Source organism: Gymnoscopelus microlampas (assembly GCF_963454915.1).
Source record: "Gymnoscopelus microlampas genome assembly, chromosome: 20".
In the NCBI taxonomy this organism is placed as follows: domain Eukaryota; kingdom Metazoa; phylum Chordata; class Actinopteri; order Myctophiformes; family Myctophidae; genus Gymnoscopelus; species Gymnoscopelus microlampas.
In genome coordinates this window covers 41,564,622-41,583,817 of record NC_139957.1, presented here as the reverse complement: position 1 = coordinate 41,583,817, position 19,196 = coordinate 41,564,622, and the positions used below count along the sequence as shown (strand labels likewise).

The 19,196-nt window shown below is 41.7% G+C and overlaps 1 protein-coding gene across 1 annotated transcript in view; it reads right to left on the bottom strand.

The window, feature by feature from the left end:
• crim1 (cysteine rich transmembrane BMP regulator 1 (chordin-like)) overlaps positions 1 to 19,196 on the bottom strand; it is a 238,981-nt gene that overhangs the window by 108,401 nt on the left and 111,384 nt on the right. Inside the window, exons 3-5 of the mRNA XM_084045810.1 lie at positions 13,907 to 14,149; positions 11,171 to 11,291; positions 6,833 to 6,957 (exon numbers count right to left, since the gene is read on the bottom strand). Coding sequence (XP_083901936.1) covers positions 6,833 to 6,957; positions 11,171 to 11,291; positions 13,907 to 14,149 — 489 coding nt within the window. The remainder of the gene's footprint in view (positions 1 to 6,832; positions 6,958 to 11,170; positions 11,292 to 13,906; positions 14,150 to 19,196) is intronic.

Here is a 19,196-nt window from a genome sequence, read left to right as displayed (position 1 = left end):
TATAACCCTTATTTTATACTTTGGCTATTCAAAAATGGCAGATATACAAGCTTGTAGCCGCTCTAGGAGCTTGTAGATCTGCAATTCTTTTGGAAAATTCTGATTTTTTTTTTTTTGCAAATCTTTGATTATATATTTTCTCTTTAAGCGGGGGGGGGGGGGGGGTTTGTGGCCAAATACATATATATTTTTGTTGTTTGGGTGCTATATCTGCGCTGCTGAAACTCTCGATGTCAAAGACCCCCAAAATGATATGTATTTTGACCCCCGTCTCTAAATATTTTGTTCCAGGAACCCCCAGAAGCAAATATTGGAGTTAAAGATGTTCGCTTTGAAAAAAATATATATATATTCAAAGATTTGCACACATTTTCACAATTAAAATACATAAATAAATAGCAGATCTACAAGCTCGTAGATCTGCTGTTTTTGAATAGCCCAAAGAAATCTTAAAATTACACAAGATGCTTTCCCGGTAGCTACTGTATGTCAGCACTCCCACCACAACATCGTATAATAATCACCATTTAATTAAAAAAAAAACACTTCAACCCCCATACTACTTACTGTAGGTGACCTGGAGCACCCCCAGGACCTGTGCTAGAGCCCCCTCCAGGTTTCGCGCGGGAACCTCTTATCTCCATATTCTAACTTCTTGTGTTTTTTCATAAATGAATGTCCTACTTCTGTGGTTTTCAACCTTTTTCATGCCAAGGACCCCTAGATATACATTTGGCCGCGGACCGCCATTTGAAAATGTTTTGTGCCAGGGACCGCCAGAAGCAAAGATATCAGTTAATTTTCGCTTTAAAAAATATAAATATTCAAAGATAATGCACACTTTTTCAAGGTTTTTCAAAAATAGCAGATCTACAAGCTCATAGCGAGTTTTGAGCTTGTAGATCTGCTATTTTTGATTAGTTTTCTTTTTATTTGAATCAGTAACATATGAGGGTTCCACCCGACAGAGACGATATTCATAAAGGGTTCAAGTGCCAGCAGGTGGCAAATTTGGTTTGATCTTTCAAATGTTCCAGAGAGGCTGTTTTTTTTTTGTTGCAAAATGGTGTTTGAACAGAAGGCCTGATCTGGGCGCGTTGTGAGCTATTTTGGAATTGCCGAAGCATTTGATTGACATACTTTATTGAGCCCCGCAAAAAGGGAAGGTAGGTGGGATTCAAATCAGACTTAATGGTGGTTAATGGTGGTGAGTGCTCTCTCCTTTCAGCGTATTCACTGGTAGACCAGCTTTTTACTGACGCAATGGTTTGAAGACGCAGGTAAAATCATCATAAAACAAGCTTTACTGAGGTGCTTCTCTCTCTCTCTCTCTCTCTCACGCACACGCAAGCACGCACGCACGCACGTCATCGCTGGAAAGAGGATACATAGAAACAAAAGTATTGGTATCAACATGTACTTAAAGTACCAAAAGTGAAAGTACTAAAATGTTTGAAAATAGCAGATCTACAAGCTCACAACGTGTCGCGATGCCACTCGTTGTGAGCTTGTAGATCGGCTATTTTGAAATAGCCTAGGTATAAAATAGGGATAACGTGGTTAATGTATGTTTTATAATGTAATATACAGTAGTTATATCTGCAAAGTAACTAGTAACTGAAGTTTTCAAATAATTGTAGTGGAATAAAAATACAATATTTGCCTCTGAGATGTGGTGGAGTAGAAGTAAAAGTATAGACAATTGTACCTAGAAAATGCACTGTTACTTTACACCACTGATAGAGAGTCGTTAACTTGTTGCACCTCAGCAGCAGCGCGCGTTCATCCGCTGGGCGCGCGAACGCACCCGATACGGTCCGATTAATGTTGAGGGGAGGGGGGGGGGGGGGGGGGGCTTTGATTTGGTGTAGCCCCCCCCCACGGGCCCTGAGGGGCCGTTGATCCCGGCCTGGCCATTGTGTTGTTGTCAATAACAGATGGGTGATAAACATGAGTTGTGTTATAGCTTTTATGAGCATGTGAGGAAGCTCTGATGTCCAGAACAGAGTGTATCAGCTCAGTATAACAAGCTGTAGTCAGACAGGACAGGTGTTGGGTCAGACGTTACGTTACATTGTATCGTACCATGTTAAGTCTGGCTCCTGCTCCAGTACTACCCCATTCAATCCAGTAACGCATACTGTGTCATTTTAGATTTTTATGGCTATAACCATTATTTTCTACTTTGGGCCATTCAAAAATAGCAGATCTACAAGCTTGTACATCTGCTGATTTATTTTTGAAAAATTATGACATTCTGTGCAAATCTTTTAACTCAAATCTTTGCTTCTGGGGATTCTACAAATGTCTTCTACAAAAATATAGTTCCAAAATATTTAGTTCAAGGGACCCCCGTGCAAAAGCAGAGATTTGAGTTAAAAAATGCGCATATATATATATATATATATATATATATACGGTCTGAATGGGCTTAAAGGAGTAGTTCACCCAAAACATGACTTATTTTCTATCAATTACTCAAATCATGAAGCATTGAATTCATGGAGATTTTTTTTGTTTTTGTCACATTCCTAAGCCAATAATTTGATGACCGGCGGAAAGATGCTAATGTATCCGGTAGGAGACTCAAAGGAGTTTCTTTGAGTCTCCTACCAGAAATACACCCGGTCAATTATTGTCTCAGGAATGCGGGAAAAAAAACAAAAAATCTCCATGAATTCAATGCTTCATGGGGTGTGTAATTGATAGAAAATAAGTCATGTTTTGGGTGACTTCTCTGTCTCTCTCTCTGGTTGTGTTTACCTGCCACATGTGTTCATAACCAACAGAAAGGCTTCAGTGAGGTGAGTCTCTCCGGTGTTTGTCGTCGTGTTTTCACCCGCCAGGCGTTTTATAAAAACTTTTTTTATGCTAATGCGGCGGCACAGGGAAATCATTTCCCCATCAACACCATTTGGGGGGCGGGGTGGAGGGGGTGGAGGGGGTGGAGGGGGTGGGGGGGGGGGTGGAATTAATGGCTCAATAAACGCTGTTCAATTTTGTGGAGTGTAGTCGGCATGCAGCGTTGTCGGCAGCAGCAGCAGTGGTCCGTGGTTTTACTTTGGTTTACCTGGCTGACTCCAATACATTTTTAAATGATGATTTATCTGCTTTTGTTTCAATCAGAGAGAGAGAGAGAGACAGAGAGGGTGTGTGCTCGCGTGTGCGTGCGTGCGTGCGTGCGTGTGTGTGTGTGTGTGCATGTGTGCGTGCATGTCCCAGCGTCTGTCCTTACATCACCTCCCCTCTTCTCCCCTCTTGCCCTTTCTTCCCCTCTCCTCTCCTCCTCTATCCATACACGTCGGTACCACAGAGTATCGCTTCACTTAACTCATTCCCTGCCAGACTTATTTCTGGCTGTGTTTGCCCACTGCCAGCGATTTTAGTGTTTTTTATAAAATTGTTTAAAAATTCACAATTTTTTTTTCCCATTATGATCGCAAGTCCAGTAGTTTCTAAACACACAGGCGAGTCGCGCACGGCGCTCAGACAACAAACATTACGGTCGAGGCAGAGCCCTTCTCCTCCAGCCCAGCGTTAAACAGCATGCATGGCCATCTGAACGGAAAACTCACTTTCTTTTTCCACCTCGCCACAGACCTCGCTAAATCCCTTATGATCGCGTGTTCAACTGTTTGTAGACACACAGGGTAGTTGTGTGAGTGGCCCAGAGAAGAAATGTTCAACCGGCGACATTCCATTTTGCAGCAGTAGCAGTTTCAAAACAGCGACGCCGCGAAACAGCGTTCCTCGGCGGAGAAATGCAAAGCCGAGAAAAAGGCCTTTGAAAGCGGAACCCACACAGGAAGTGGGCGGGAGCGAAAATCTTTGATGTGACGTATTTCCGTATCCGGGTGTGCTACAATGAAATGTGTCACTTCGAGAGATGAACGACGGCGAGATCTTGTTTTAAAAAATGTTTTGCAAAATTATGTTTTTTACGTCCTAGGCAGGTTTGGTAATTGGAAAAAAAAAACGTTTTTTTACGTCCTAGGCAGTGTATGAGTTAAACAACGAACGGTACCACGTTTCGGTACATTAGTAAACGAGGCAACATGAACAAACCATCACACTTCAATGATGAGGAAAGTAAAACAAACCCGAATGGCCAGCAGCCCAAAGCCATCTAAAGTATGCTCACACTTTACCAAGATATAAGACGGAGGCGTACACGGGCAGCCGTCCGCCCAGTTGAGCCCCTTGCACCGTTGCCGAAAGACGGAGCGCATTATAATAACTGTCGGGCCGCCGTCTCTGCTTAACGACAGATGGAAGTCACCCCCCCCCCCCCCCCCCCCCAACAACACCTCCAAACATAAGCATCACTAACTGCATGCAAATGTCTGTTTGGAGCCGCGGTGATTAATCATTGCTTAATCCATTAACTCATTAAGACCTGAGGCCGATTCTACAAAATGTCATCTAAATCCTAACAGTTTTTTTTTAAACCTATGTTTCTATATCAGTGGTTCTCAAACTTTTCCATGTCAAGGCCCACCCAAAATGATATGTATTTGGCCGTCGACCCCCATCTCAAAATGTTTTGTTCCAGGGACCCCCCAGAAGCAAAGAATAGAGTTACAAAATGTTTGCTTTAAACAATACATATTCAAAGATTTGCACACATTTTCACGATTTTTCAAAAATAGCAGATCTACAAGCTCGTAGCGCGGCACTTGGTGCCGCGCTATGAGCTTGTAGATCTGCTATTTTTGAATAGCCCAAAGTGTAAAACAATGCTTTTTTTTAGCTCAAATGAAAAAGTGACACAGAAGCGTTCCAGGTCTAAATGGATTAAAAGGCTCCCTGGCTAAACCAAAAGCCAAAAATGCCTTAATGCATTATAATTGCTCTCTATAACCTTAAATATTTTAGTTAATTTAGAAATAGTTCCATCTTTGACTCAAGGGGGACAACACCCGTCGCACGTTGATTATGTCATATTTGTCCAGTCCTATGGAATGAAACGTAATACTTCCTAAGGTTAACATGAACATCAAAACGATATGTTTTTTTAAATGTTGTATTAGCATCATGCATTCCATAAATGCCATAGGGCTGGACCAACACACGGACACATGACATCATCAACATGCGGCGGGTGTTGTCCCGCTTCAGTAAAATATTATCTATTTCTAAAATAAATGAAATATCTAAGGTGTTTTTAATTACATTACATTTTTTTAGAGTAAAATTATAATGTGTTAAGGCATATTTGTCTTATTACCCAGTGATCCTTTTAAGACCGGGAACACATCTGTGTCATTGTAGATCGGCTATTTTCAGCGCGCCACAGCGGCGGTAAACTAAGTATAAGTGAATGTTTGCGGTGCAGACGGTGCAGCGTACATAACAATGTAATCAGTGTTTGTTTGTTTGTTTGTAGACAAACACGGTCCAACATGTTTACCATCAACATTTACACTGACTCACATCACACTGTGTGTACAGCGTACACACTCTGTGTGTTTGACTTCATGTTCCTCATTTTTAACCCATTCAATCCGGGAACGCATGTACAGTATCTGTCATTTTAGATTTTAACCACTTTAACCATTACCTTATACTTCGGCTATCAAAAAATAGAAGATATACAAGCTCATGTGCCGCGCTATGAGCTTGTATATCTGCACAAAAAAAACGTATGTTGCACGGTTTTTCAAAAATAGCAGATCTACAAGCTCATAGCGTGGAACCGAGTGCCGTGCTATGAGCTTGTAGATGAGTTTTTTTTTTGTATAGCCAAATAAATCTTAAAATAACACAGATGCGTTCCCGGTCTTAATGGGTTAAGTGAGACCTGGACGAGGCCAAAGCAGTACAAAAACAATACAAAAACGGGACAAGACAAAAATGTGCAACAATTGCATAAACCCCAGAAAATAGACTAACGATAAAACTTCTAACCTAACAAACGGACGACCATTAACATTGAAATAAACATGAGTATAGACATAGACAGTGTGTCCATTATCCAAGCCTCTAAAATCACATAAAGAGATCAGGTGATCCAGTTTAAGCTCCATGCCTGTAGATCATTAAATGATCACAGTCCCTTGCCCCGCCTCAGTTTGAACAGGCACGGTGCAATGCAACCATGTAATGCAAACATAAGTAACGACTGCTCTGTGACAATAAAGAGTGTGGCTGTGTTGCGTGTTTTGTGTGTGTGTGCGTGCGTGCGTGCGTGCGTGTGTCTGTGTGTGCGTGTGTGTGTGCGTTTGTGTGTCATGCATGGGCAAAACACTTCACAAAAATACAGCTACAATTTACAATTTAGGCATTTAGCAGATGCTCTTAATCCAGAGTGATTTACGTAAGCACGGTAAAACTCAATGTAATACATCAAATGCATAGAAATAGTCATCTAAGATCACAGGTAAACCAAGCATCATCAGTCTAATCAGTATTATATCAAAAAAATAAATCATGTGTACATTGAAACTATACACACTATAGGATGCCAGGTCAACACATGAACCTGGCATATGTCTAAATAACATGCTAACTATTACAGTTTAACTTCATCCTGCAAGGTCGTCAAGGGCTAAGGTGGAATCTGAAGAGGTGGGTCTTCAGATTACAGCAGCAGATTGGGACTAAGTCTGCAGTTCTAACTGCAATATGGGGAGTTTGTTCCACAGTTTGGTGTGTGTGTGTGTGTGTGTGTGTGTGTGTGTGTGTGTGTGTGTGTGTGTGTGTGTGTGTGTGTGTGTGTGTGTGTGTGTGTGTATGTGTGTGTGTGTGTGTGTGTGTGTGTGTGTGTGTGTGTATGTGTGTGTGTGTGTGTGTGTGTGTGTGTGTGTGTGTGTGTGTTTTTTTAAGGTCTTACCGTTAACACACTGCTGCTGGTCACAGCAGGTTCCTGGTGTTCCGCTGCCCTTGGTGACCAGCTGCGGGGAGGAGCCTGTCGGGCAGGACGGCACCACACACTGGCTGGATGGAAGACACTCACACCTACCACACACACACACACACACACACGCACACGCACACGCACACGCACACACACACACACAGAAAATAAAATACCTGTGTTCAGAATGTTACTTGAATAAAAGTACAAAAGTATTGGCATCAAAATATACTTAAAGGGATATTTCACTTTCAAAAAAACTTTGGGTCATTTTATCGTCTATTCAGGCTTTTGTGAGGCCCCCAGACTGTTTTTAAGTTGCTTGATTTATTATTTAGATATTTGATATTCATTTTATCAGACACGCCCCCTTCCTATACAAACCCATTATAACTTCAAACTCCATTTTTAACCTGTTAAGATTCATCAAAAACACCCGTCCTTGTTTCTGCTGACTCACCCTGCCCTCCTAATACGTGAGGGGGCCGTGTTTTTTCGATTACTTTTTTCATTTATTTTAATTCATTTTTTTATTGTATTTAATTTTTTTCATTTTCCAAAAAAAATATTAAAAATAAATGAGAAAAGTTATCGAAAAAACACGGCCCCCTAGCGTATTAGGAGGGCAGGGTGAGTCACCAGAACCAAGGACGGGTGTTTTTGATGAAACTATCATGTTGAAAATGGAGTTTGAAGTTATAATGGGTTTGTATAGAAAGGGGGCGTGTCTGATAAAATTAATATCAAATATCTAAATACTGAATCAAGCAACTTGAAAACGGTCTGGGGGGTTCACAAAAGCCTGAGTAGACAATTAAATGACCAAAAGTTTTTTTGAAAGTGAAATATCCCTTTAAAGTACCAAATGTAAAAGTACTAAAATGTTTGAAAATAGCGGATCTACGAGCTCACAACGCGTCGCGATGCGACGCGTTGTGAGCTTGTAGATCTGCTATTTTCAAACAGCCCATGTATAAAATAGGGCTAAAGTGGCTGATGCATGTTTTATAATGTAACAATTTTTATCTGCAAAGTAACTAGTAACCAAAGTCGACCAATAATTGTAGTGGAGTAAAAGCACAATATTTGGAACCAAGATGTAGTGGAGTAGAAGTAAAAGTACTGAACATTGGAAATTCTCCAGTAAAGTGAAAATATCTCAAAATTGTACTACAGTACTTGAGTAAATGTACTTAGTTACTTTACACTACTGGCGGGGACATCTGGCCCCCACAAGTATAATGATACAAGTGCGCGCACGTGCACACACACACACACACACACACACACACACACATACACAGTGCCGGACTTAATCAACAGTGACAGTAGGAAATGTCATTGATCACCGGGTCATTACAGCTCATTATGAACTACAAGGTATTGATCATAAAAATGATTAGAATGTGACACCCAGATCCCTCATCATACACACCCCGGTGACAACAATCATTGAAAGGGGAGGGGTGGGGCGGTGGGAAAGATTATTGTGTCAGATATATTCTAAACGGTTCTTCAGATCGATGGTTCTTTTATTTGCGCTCGTTCGCATCTTGGTTCATCTCTTTCTGTGTTCATCTCTGCCGTAGAATTTAGCCTTAAAGGGAAATTTCACTTTCCAAAAAAACTTTGGGTCATTTCATCGTCTACTCAGGCTTTTGGGTGCTCCCCGGACAGGTAGAGTAAGTGATTTACTTTGATTTACTAAAATAAGTGTTAAATAGCTCTATATTGTGATAGTACTCATTGCTATAGAGTGTTTGTTCGGTAAAAGGAGTCTCCCATGTCTCTCCAGCTCTTTATTAAACAGAAAATGCATTTTCAGTGCTCTCTCCTGATTGGCTTAAAATGTGTCACCTACCTGAAAATGTATTTATATTGTGTTACTACCAGCTCTTACTAAAGAGCTGGAGAGACCCCTGTGACCGAACAAACGCTCTGTAGCAACGATTACTATCAGAATATAGTACTTTAACCTTTTTAACCAAAACAAACATTTTACCAAAACATATCACTTACCCTACCTTTCAGTATTTAGATATTCATTTTATCAGACGCACCCCATTCCTATACAAACCCATTTTTAACTTCAAACTCCATTTTAACCATGTTAGATTCATGGAAAACACCCGTCCTTGGTTCTGGTGACTCATACTGCCCTCCTAATACGTGAGGAGAACGTGTGTTTTCAATACCTTTTAAATATTACATTAAATATTATTTTTAATATTATTATTTATTTATTTTAAGAAAATAAATAAATAAATACAATAATTAAATAAAATAAATGATTAAATGACCCAATTGACCCAAACTTTTTAAAAGTGAAATATCCCTTTAACTCTAGCTTTTATACTGTGTATCTACTTGTTGATAATTATTGCGTTTGCATAGACCAGGGGTCTTCAACAGGGGGTCCGGGACCCCTAAGGGCTAAGAGCTACTATAGGGGGTCCGCCAAATCTTTGTGTGATAGGATTTCGTTTTTTTACATTAACCACTTGAACCCTAGAATTCCGTTGAGAGCTTGTAGATCGGCTATTCTTGGCAAAGAGGTATTGGTGTAGAGGGAAAAAATCTGAAACATAATTTTATACAATATATAGTGGGGGTCCCTGCTTCATCTCTCTCTCAGCTAGGGGGTCCTTGGCCTGAAAACGTTGGAGACCCCTGGCATAGGCGCTCGACAAGAGCCGGTCGCACCACGGTGGATTCGAACCCGCAACCTCCGTGGTGGTGGTGGTGGGCAGGGACTTTACCACCGCGCCACCCGAGCCGGGTGCATTTCTCCTTTCCGACATGTCGCCTTTCCGACGTTGACAAACCCTATACCTAACCCTAACCCTAACCGCACGCGGAAGCCACTAGTCGGAGTGGTGAGATGTCGGAATGGAGAGTGAACACCACCCGAGCCCTACCACATTCACCACTCAAGCGGTTGCTGTAATTTCTGAACACTTCCGCCGCTGATGGCACGATGCCCAAACCAGGCACGTCAGGGTTGAAGTGATTAATGTAATGTGGGAGATGACATATTACGCATGACATACTGTGACCTATATCTCTCATGCTACGCATGCAGTGGTGAAATGGCCCAATAAATACACATTACAATGTTATTGGACTCAGAGCCACCCACCTTCTACTTGGCATTATGTGGGCTGACATTTTACTAAGCCAGCTCAATATTTCTGCAGCCTTTGCTCTGTCTGTGCTCTGATGTATGTTCTACTGTCTGAATGTATGTTCTACTGTCTGAATGGATGTTCTACTGTCTGAATGGATGTTCTACTGTCTGAATGGATGTTCTACTGTCTGAATGGATGTTCTACTGTCTGAATGGATGTTCTACTGTCTGAATGGATGTTCTACTGTCTGAATGGATGTTCTACTGTCTGAATGGATGTTCTACTGTCTGAATGTATGTTCTACTGTCTGAATGTATGTTCTACTGTCTGAATGTATGTTCTACTGTCTGAATGTATGTTCTACTGTCTGAATGTATGTTCTACTGTCTGAATGGATGTAGTGTCTGATGTATAGAATGAATGTTCTAACTGTCTGAACGCATGCAGTATTTTGGATGTTGGATGTTAGTAGATGTTTAAGTTCCTGTAGCTGGAATGGGTCCTGATGCACATATACAGCACATGTGTGAATGCACTTGGACCCAAGAGTTATAGGCCAAAAAGTGATTCCGACGGTTTTAACTCATTCGGCGCCATTGACGGGTAAAACAGAGAGCCATTGACGTGGAACACGTCCAAACCGCGTTTCCTGTGTTTACCACTAGATGGCGCTGTTCCGCAACCTATGAGCCACCATTTCAGGCTCAGACACAGAGAGATCTAGGATCACTGGGGGGCTTCCTTTTTTCCACTGCATTTTTGGCCAGACTATGGCAAGTGATCGGAAAGGTTGGATTGACTTTTTTTTTTCTTTTTCGCGGAAGCACAGTGAAAGCCCCTGTGATTAGGATGAACATCAGGGGATCGATCATACTAAATATAACTATTCTCTGACTACTTTAAAAGGTAAAAAAAATAATAATTGCTGGCACTATTGGCAATTATTTTGTATTTATTTGGCACTGAATGAGTTAAAAAAAATCTTCCTTGGCCTACTGGGAGTGTCCATGCATATTTCACACGGACTGGCGTCTGCAGCCAGACATCTCTGACTGTCTGGCTACATGAGACAGACTACAATACCTTCACTAGAAATAAAACAGGCTTGTAAGAACAAGTCCAGTAGGGCTATACTGTCACGGTTGAGGCTGTAGGTCCATATCACAGGAAGCATGGTTCTTCTCACCTGGTAGGCAGTGTGCAGCATCCGTCTGCGGTCAGCCTGACCTGAGTCTCGTAGCTGTCGGAGGGACAGCTCCCCTGGTGGACCGGAGGACACTCCACAGCACTGCAGTCCACGCTGTAGACTGGCGAATCACGTGAGAGCATGATTAGAACGACTATCCCAGCCCAGCGAGAGAATATATACACATACTGCTCCATACAAGCCATTGTCATTCAGAGAAACCACCAGGTATACCTTAACGTAACCTCAGTGAAACTATGCCTAAACCTAAACTTATTCCTAACCTTAACCTTCAGTAAAACAAATACAAGAATACAAGACCCTCTGCAGGGCGAGTGGTCCGCGTAAAATATGAGGGAGAGTGTGTTTTGGGAAGTGTTGATTTCATTGACTAAAACTATGACGAAAAATGTTTGTTGGCTACCTTTTTTCACTGACGAAAACTAAATAAAAACGAAATAAAAACTAAATAAAAACTAAGCTACAAATATATTGACAATTTCGTCAACAAATAAAAACTAGACTAAAATGTTAGTGAGTGACGAGCGGAGAAGAGATCCAGTAGAACTAAAAGACAAGTCATTTTATGCTTGGTTGCGCTCTGAAAATAGCAGATCTACGAGCTTGTAGATCTGCTATTTTCAGCATGCAACCAAGTGTAAAATCAGCCATTACGACGCCATCAAGGCACCGCCACAATACATTTTAGTCGACTAAATCAACTCAAACTAGACTATAACTAAAACCTTTCATATGACTAAAATAGGACTAAAACTAAATGGAATGTTATTCAAAAGACTAAATCAAAATTTGCTGTCAAATTCAACACTGGTTTTGGGGGGAGTGTTCTGGTTACCATTTAAAATAGCTGTAGGAGGAAGGCATAATTCAGAACTATTATTTTTGCATCGTACAGTGGTCTCCTTCCTCTATTGTTTTCACATTGGATTTCTTCCTCCTTGAGCATCCTAGGACTCTCCACTTTTTTTTTGTGTGTGTGGCACTTAAATGTGGAAATTACATGGAAATAACTCGGTTTCTCAAACATTACTTTTGTGGAAGTCTAATCAGCCTGTAAATGGTTTCCCCATCAGAAGCCTTCCTTAATTATAGATGCACCCAAATGAACTCCCTGGTGATGAGCCCAGCTACTCTGCTGGAGCTCAGCAGTAAAAACCTCTGGAGCTCAACGCAGGGGGAAAGGGGGAAAGGTGGGATCTTTTTTTGTTACAGTACATTTGCTTATCGTCACTGTCAGGTGGAAACCTTGTATGTCCAAAACCATTCCTTTGTTATCCCATTAAGGCCTGAGGTTCCCATTCTACAAAATGTCTTCTAAATCCTAACAGTTTTTTGAAAAAACGTATGTTGCCATGTCAGTGTTTCTCAAACTTTTTCATGTCAAGGACCCCAAAATATACTGGCCTTGGACCCCCATCTCAAAATATTTTGTTCCAGGGACCCTCAGAAGCAAAGATTTGAGTTACAAATGTTCGCTTTAAAAAAATAAGATTTGCACACATTTTTTCACGATTTTGACGATTTTCGCGAAAATAGCAGATCTAGATCTGCTATTTTTGAATAGCCAATGTGACAGTATGACCACACACTGTCACTGTTTGACACATGGCCTATCAATGGTGCACAATTGTAGGGTTGTATGGACAAACAGAAAGCACCAAAAACAGTTTAAGGTTCTTTATTCAAACACAAACAAATCATTCTCTCTCTCACCGTGGCTCTTGGATCCTAAAAGAGTCACAATGGGGTTCAAGTTAATTTATAGGTTTGTCAGGAGACACACCTGCAACCACTCATTGGGACCAAATTGGACCAAACCAAGCCTGGGGTCCAGGAGGGTGTTGTCTGTGTACATTGCATTGAAGGCAAAAGCGGAGATCTACCAGTTTGGAAAAAAAAAACAGAGATCTACAAGTTTAAATTGAATATGCATTATGTGTTTCATGTCTGTTTATAGCATGAACAGAGAAGTGACAGTATCAAAAACCACCCGGAATATTTGGTTCATTCTGGTGGGAGGGGCCATGGGGCTATATAGGGGTGAGCTGGTCACTCTCTGTCAGTCTGCTGTCTGAGGTGTGGAGCTTCAAGTCAATAAGGAGACGACGGGTCTCTTTTGTTTTGCCATTTTTCTTGTATTGACACTTTGGGGAAATAAACCATGTTTAATATACAATAATAAGAATGATTAAATGGTGAAGAAAGCCGTTCTACAAGTTCACGATGTGTCGCATTGTGACACTTTTCTGAGCTTGCAGATCTGCTATTTTCACAAATGTTCTGCTCTTCACTTAACCCAACCTAACTAATAGGATTTTTTTTTTTTACCCTCTTATTCTCCCTAATTTAGTCGTTATGCCAATTAATTGTGAGCTTGTAGATCGGCTATTTTCGAATGGTCGAAATGTATATAGGGCTGAAGTGGTTAATGTGTGTTTTGTAACAATAATTGAAATCTACAAAGTAACCAGTAACTAAAGTTTTCAAATAAATGTAGTGGAGTAAACGTATAATATTTGGGTCCGAGATGTAGTGGAGTAGAAGTAAAAGTATTGGAAATTGGAAATACTCAAGTAAAGTACAAATACCTCAACATTGTACTTAAGTAAATGTACTTTACTTTCCACCACTGGTGGTGGGGGCGCCTGCAATGTCTTGACCCCAAAAAAACAAAGGGAGAACAGCAGGTTTTTGAAGAAGTTTGTCTGAACGTACCGGGTTTACACTCGTAGAGGTCGCAGCACTCCCCGGGCCGGCCCGTGGCCTTGGTGACCAGGATGGTGAGGTGGCCGGGCTGGCACAGCTTCCGGAGGCACCCTGACGGGCGGCACACGCAGCGCGACGGCAGCGGGCAGCACTGACCCGCCGGGGCGTAGCCCTCGATCAGGACGCTGTCCTCTGGGCAGAGTGGGGAGAACTGGACCTCACAGCGCGCCTTGGAGCAGTCTGGACGGGAGGCTGAAAACACACACACACACACGCACGCACGCACGCACGCACACACACACACACACACACACACACAAACCATGACTGTTAACTGACAACAGAATGCTGAACGCAGGCTGCTAGCAGAATACTTACGGAAGCACATTTTGTCTACACTTCTCATACAGACTTACAGAGTATGACAAGAGTGCGTCTGTCTGTCTGTCTGTCTGTGTGTGTGTGTGTGTGTGTGTGCGTGCGTGTATAAATTCCCAATGGGCGTCAATTATAGATTTAAAGTGGCATATGTAAAAAAAATCTAATTAGTAATAATAATAATAATGATCATGATAATAAAGCATTCTGTATGTGATAAGAAATTAGTCCAGCAGTTTGCAAGATTAGCTCCCGGACAGACGGACAGACAGGCAGACAGACAGACAGACAGACAGACAGACAGACATGGCTTACAGTTTGCCTGCTACAGAGCCGTAGCTTTACCCAATCAATCCGGGAAGGCATCTGTGTCACGTTCGATTAGCTACAACCATTATTTCATACTTTTGGCTATCAAAAAATACCAGATCTACGAGCGCATATGAGCTTGCAGATCTGCTATTTTTGGAACACAGTTCTTATTTGACGCGATATTAAACACGTCTATGGGAATTCAGAATGGGGGGGGGAGACGCGACCCAGGTAGGATGCGTAAATGACATCAGACTTCGGTGCTCTATTGATTGTAGAATACTATGCATTGACAAAGTCACAGTGGAAACGTGCTCTTTATGTCTCTGCTCATGTTGAATGAGCATCTTTATCCCATTAACACATTAAAGGTCCTTACACACCGGCGAAAATAGCGAATATACGCAAAATTCTGACTCGTTCCGAATAATTGAAAGACGCTTTCTCGCTTCGCTTTTCCGCTTTTTCGCTCCATGTACGGAGCCATTGACTTTATAAGGTTTTAAAAAAAAACTTATTATTCGCACGAAAAAATCGCCCCGGTGTGTAACAACCTTCAGACCTGAAGCCGATTCTACGTGTCTCCTAAATCTCAACAGTATTCTTAAAAATGTATGTTTCTATATCAGTGGTGCTCAATCTTTTTCATGTCAAGGACCCCCAAAATTAAATGTATTTGACCAGGGACCCCCATCAAAATATTTGATTTATTTGGCTATTAAAAATAGCAGATATACAAGCTCATAGCACGGCACCGAGTGCCACGCTATGACCTTGTATATCTGCTATTTTTTTTTAAATCGTTGACATTAAATGCAGTTTTTTGCAGATTTTGCACAAATTTTGTGCAAAATCTGCAAATCTTTGAATACATGAGTTTTTTAAAGCGAACATGTTTAACTCAAATCTTTGCTTCAGGAGGATTCTACAAATGTCTTCTAAATCCTAACACTTTTCTCTTTTTTTTTTACGTACGTTGCTAAAATGGATATATGGATATTATATGGATATGAAGCATCAACTGACGGTGAGAAAACTCTAATGTTACTTCCGCCAAATTAGTAACATTTTCGTCAGAAACAGACTGTATCAAATATGAGTGACTGACTATCATAAACGATACAGAGCCTCCTCCCTGACAATATCGCCAAGACAGTTTGTTTGTTTATTTTTGGACCACAATTTCTTATATGAGACGATTCTAAGATGACTCAATGTTATTCTACATAGAGAAATTACTTCTACGACCCAGGGGATGAACCAGTGACGTCAGGACCGCTGTACTCCATTAAGTCGACTATATTTAGCATTGTAGCAGAAGAGCTGCAAATTAAAACAAATTAACGCTGTTAGTGAAGTGTTGTTAAGACATGTATGTATCCGTCGACAATACAAACATACGCTCTGTTGTCACATTTTATATAAACTTCCATGATGATGTGATTGCATCATTTACATCCATGTCTTATGTTTTTTATCATATTATGAAAAAAAGGGCTCAGATTCAAAAGCATCAAAAGTAGCAGATCTACAAGCTCCAAAGGCGTTTTTCGAGTTTGTAGATCTGCTACTTTTGATGTTTTTGGGTGACGCTGTAGTATGATCCAAGTAGGGCGTTTAATTTACGAAAAACAAGTTAGAACAAGGGTCTTCAACAGGGGGTCCTCATAGTTACTACAGGGGGTCCGCCAAATCTTTGTGTAATATGATTTTTTATTTTACCGTAACCACTTGAACCCTAGCATCCCTTTTCTGAGAAGAACTTTGGCCAAAAATAGCAGATCTACAAGCTCACAACGCCTCGCAGCGCGAGGCGTTGTGAGCTTGTAGATCTGCTATTTTTGGCAAAGAGGCTATAGGTGTAGAGGGGAAAAAGGAGCAGACCACGTAAACAAAAAATGTTGAATCTGAAACACAATTTTATACAATATTGAGGAGGGGGTCCCTGCTTCATCTCTCTCTCAGCTAGGGGGTCCTTGGCCTGAAAACTTTAAAGACCCCTGAGTTAGAATACGGTATGGAGTTAAGAGGTACTGTATATATATATATAAACATATATATATATACATATACTGTATACTGGAAGCACTTTGGATATGGGTGCTATGTACAGTAAATGCACCATTTACTAATAGCTCTATTTGCACATGCATTAACTATAATAATGATATAGAACAGACATGTGACAGGAACATGTTATTCTGACTGCAGGGCAGGAGGGGTTAGCGGGCACTTAGCTCTAACTTTACACCTACACTGTAAACCCTGACACACACACACACACACACACACACACACACACACACACACACACACACACACACACACACACACACACACACACACACACACACACACACACACACACACACACACACACACACACACACACACACACACACACACACACACACACACACACCAACCATTATGGCCTGCCAATCATTCTGAGCTCATCTCATCCAAACTGACAAAGTAATCCACAGTGTGCACGTGTGTGTGTGTGTGTGTGTGTGTGTGTGTGTGTGTGTGTGTGTGTGTGTGTGTGTGTGTGTGTGTGTGTAATCGACAGCCTGAGTGTGTGCATTCGCTCTTACGTTTGATAGCCTGTGTGTGTGTGTGTGTGTGTGTGTGTGTGTGTGTGTGTGTGTGTGTGTGTGTGTGTGTGTGTGTGTGTGTTGACAGTTTGTGTGTACTGTATGTGTGCATGTGTGCGCGTGTGTGTGTGTGTGTGTGTGTGTGTGTGTGTGTGTGTTTTGACAGTTTGTGTGTACTGTATGTGTGCATGTGTGCGTGTGTGTGTGTGCGTGCGTGCGTGCGTGCGTGCGTGCGTGCGTGCGTGCGTGTGTGTGTGCACGTAGCCTCAGGGTGATAACGATGAACTGACAGGATGATGAGAGATTGTCAAGAGCTGGAGACCGCATGACACTCACACACACACACACACACACACACACACACACACACACACACACACACACAGAGTGTGTATCTCACACATACAGTCACAGTCTATCACAGCCCAGCAGTGAGGAACAAAGTGCAGCCCAGGGACAAATAAAGAGTATGGCTGACTGCAGAAATCCATAACCTTATTGTTGACTTGTTTTCTAGTCTGGGACCCAAGCTGTATAAAATGGACTCTTCATAGAGTAGCACAGCAGGGATGGTCTAAAGCCACTTAGAGACCCACTCACCACACTCGTTTTTCTTTTCTTTCTTTATATCTTTTTAAAGCTTCCCGGTGAAGACCAGGGTAGTTTCATGTTGCTGGAGAAAAAGAGGGGAGGGTCCGCACAGCGTCTGAGCTCCCAGTGGAAGAGTCTTAGTTTTAATTGTTAGACAACGTTTCGACCGTAGCCGGTCTTCATCAGGTCTTCAGAAGAAGACCAGGAGCCAGTTGCACCGCCTCACACTAAGTTCAAACTTAGCCTAGTTATAGCTTAACCCATTCAATCCGGGGATGCATCTCTGAGGATGCATCTTATTAGATGTCTTTGGCTATTTTTTGAAAAATCGTGAAAATGTGTGAAAATCTTTAAATATATATATATTTAAAAAAAGATATATATATTTAAAGATGTGCACAGATGTTCACATTTAAAAAACAAAATGCAGATCTACAAGCTCATATATGATCTAGCTTGTAGATCTGCTATTTTTGAATAGCCAAAGAAATCTAAAATGACACAGATACTTTCCCGGCTAAATTGGTTAAATGGCTTTTTAAAAGCCATTCCTCCCTATTTTGGAAGTGAAACAAGCGGTCTACCAAAACAAGCCCAGAATAAGCGTCTGTAAGCCACATGAGCACACACACACACACACACACGCGGTGGTCCCCAGCTAAGTGACTTAATATAGCATCAAAATCAGTATTACCACTTGAACCCTAGATCAGGGGTCTTCAACAGGGGGTCCAGGACCCCTAAGGGGTCCTCAGAGTTACTACAGGGGGTCCGCCAAATATTTGTGTGATAGGATTTGTTTTTACATTAACCACTTGAACCCTAGCATCCCTATTCTGAGGGGAACATTAGCCGAAAATAGCAGATCTACAAGCTCTGCGTTGATCTGCTATTTTTGTAGATCTGCTATTTTATTTTTGGCAAAGAGGCTATAGGTGTAGAGGCGAAAAAGAGCAGACTAAGTAAAAAAAAAAGTTTAATCTGAAACACAATTGTATACAGTATAGAGTAGGGGGTCCCTGCTTCATCTCTCTCTCAGCTAGGGGGTCCTTGGCCTGAACACGTTGAAGACCCCTGGATTAATTCCTAGCAGTGACACGAACAGGACACGACATTGTGACATTTTCCTCTGTGACTTCTCTCCATTCTGCGTGACACTGCGGTGTGTGTGTGTGTGTGTGTGTGTGTGTGTGTGTGTGTGTGTGTGTGTGTGTGTGTGCGTGTGTGCGTGTCGCTCCTCAACCGTTTCCCTCTCTGCTCCCTCTACCTGCTGTTGCTATGGCGATGATAGCATCCCGTCACGTTGTTGACGTTGGATGAATCCAATCTGGCTCATTATCCAGGCTGGGAGAAAATTAAGGTCACGTGCACGCACGCACGCACGCACGCACGCACGCACGCACGCACGCACGCACGCACGC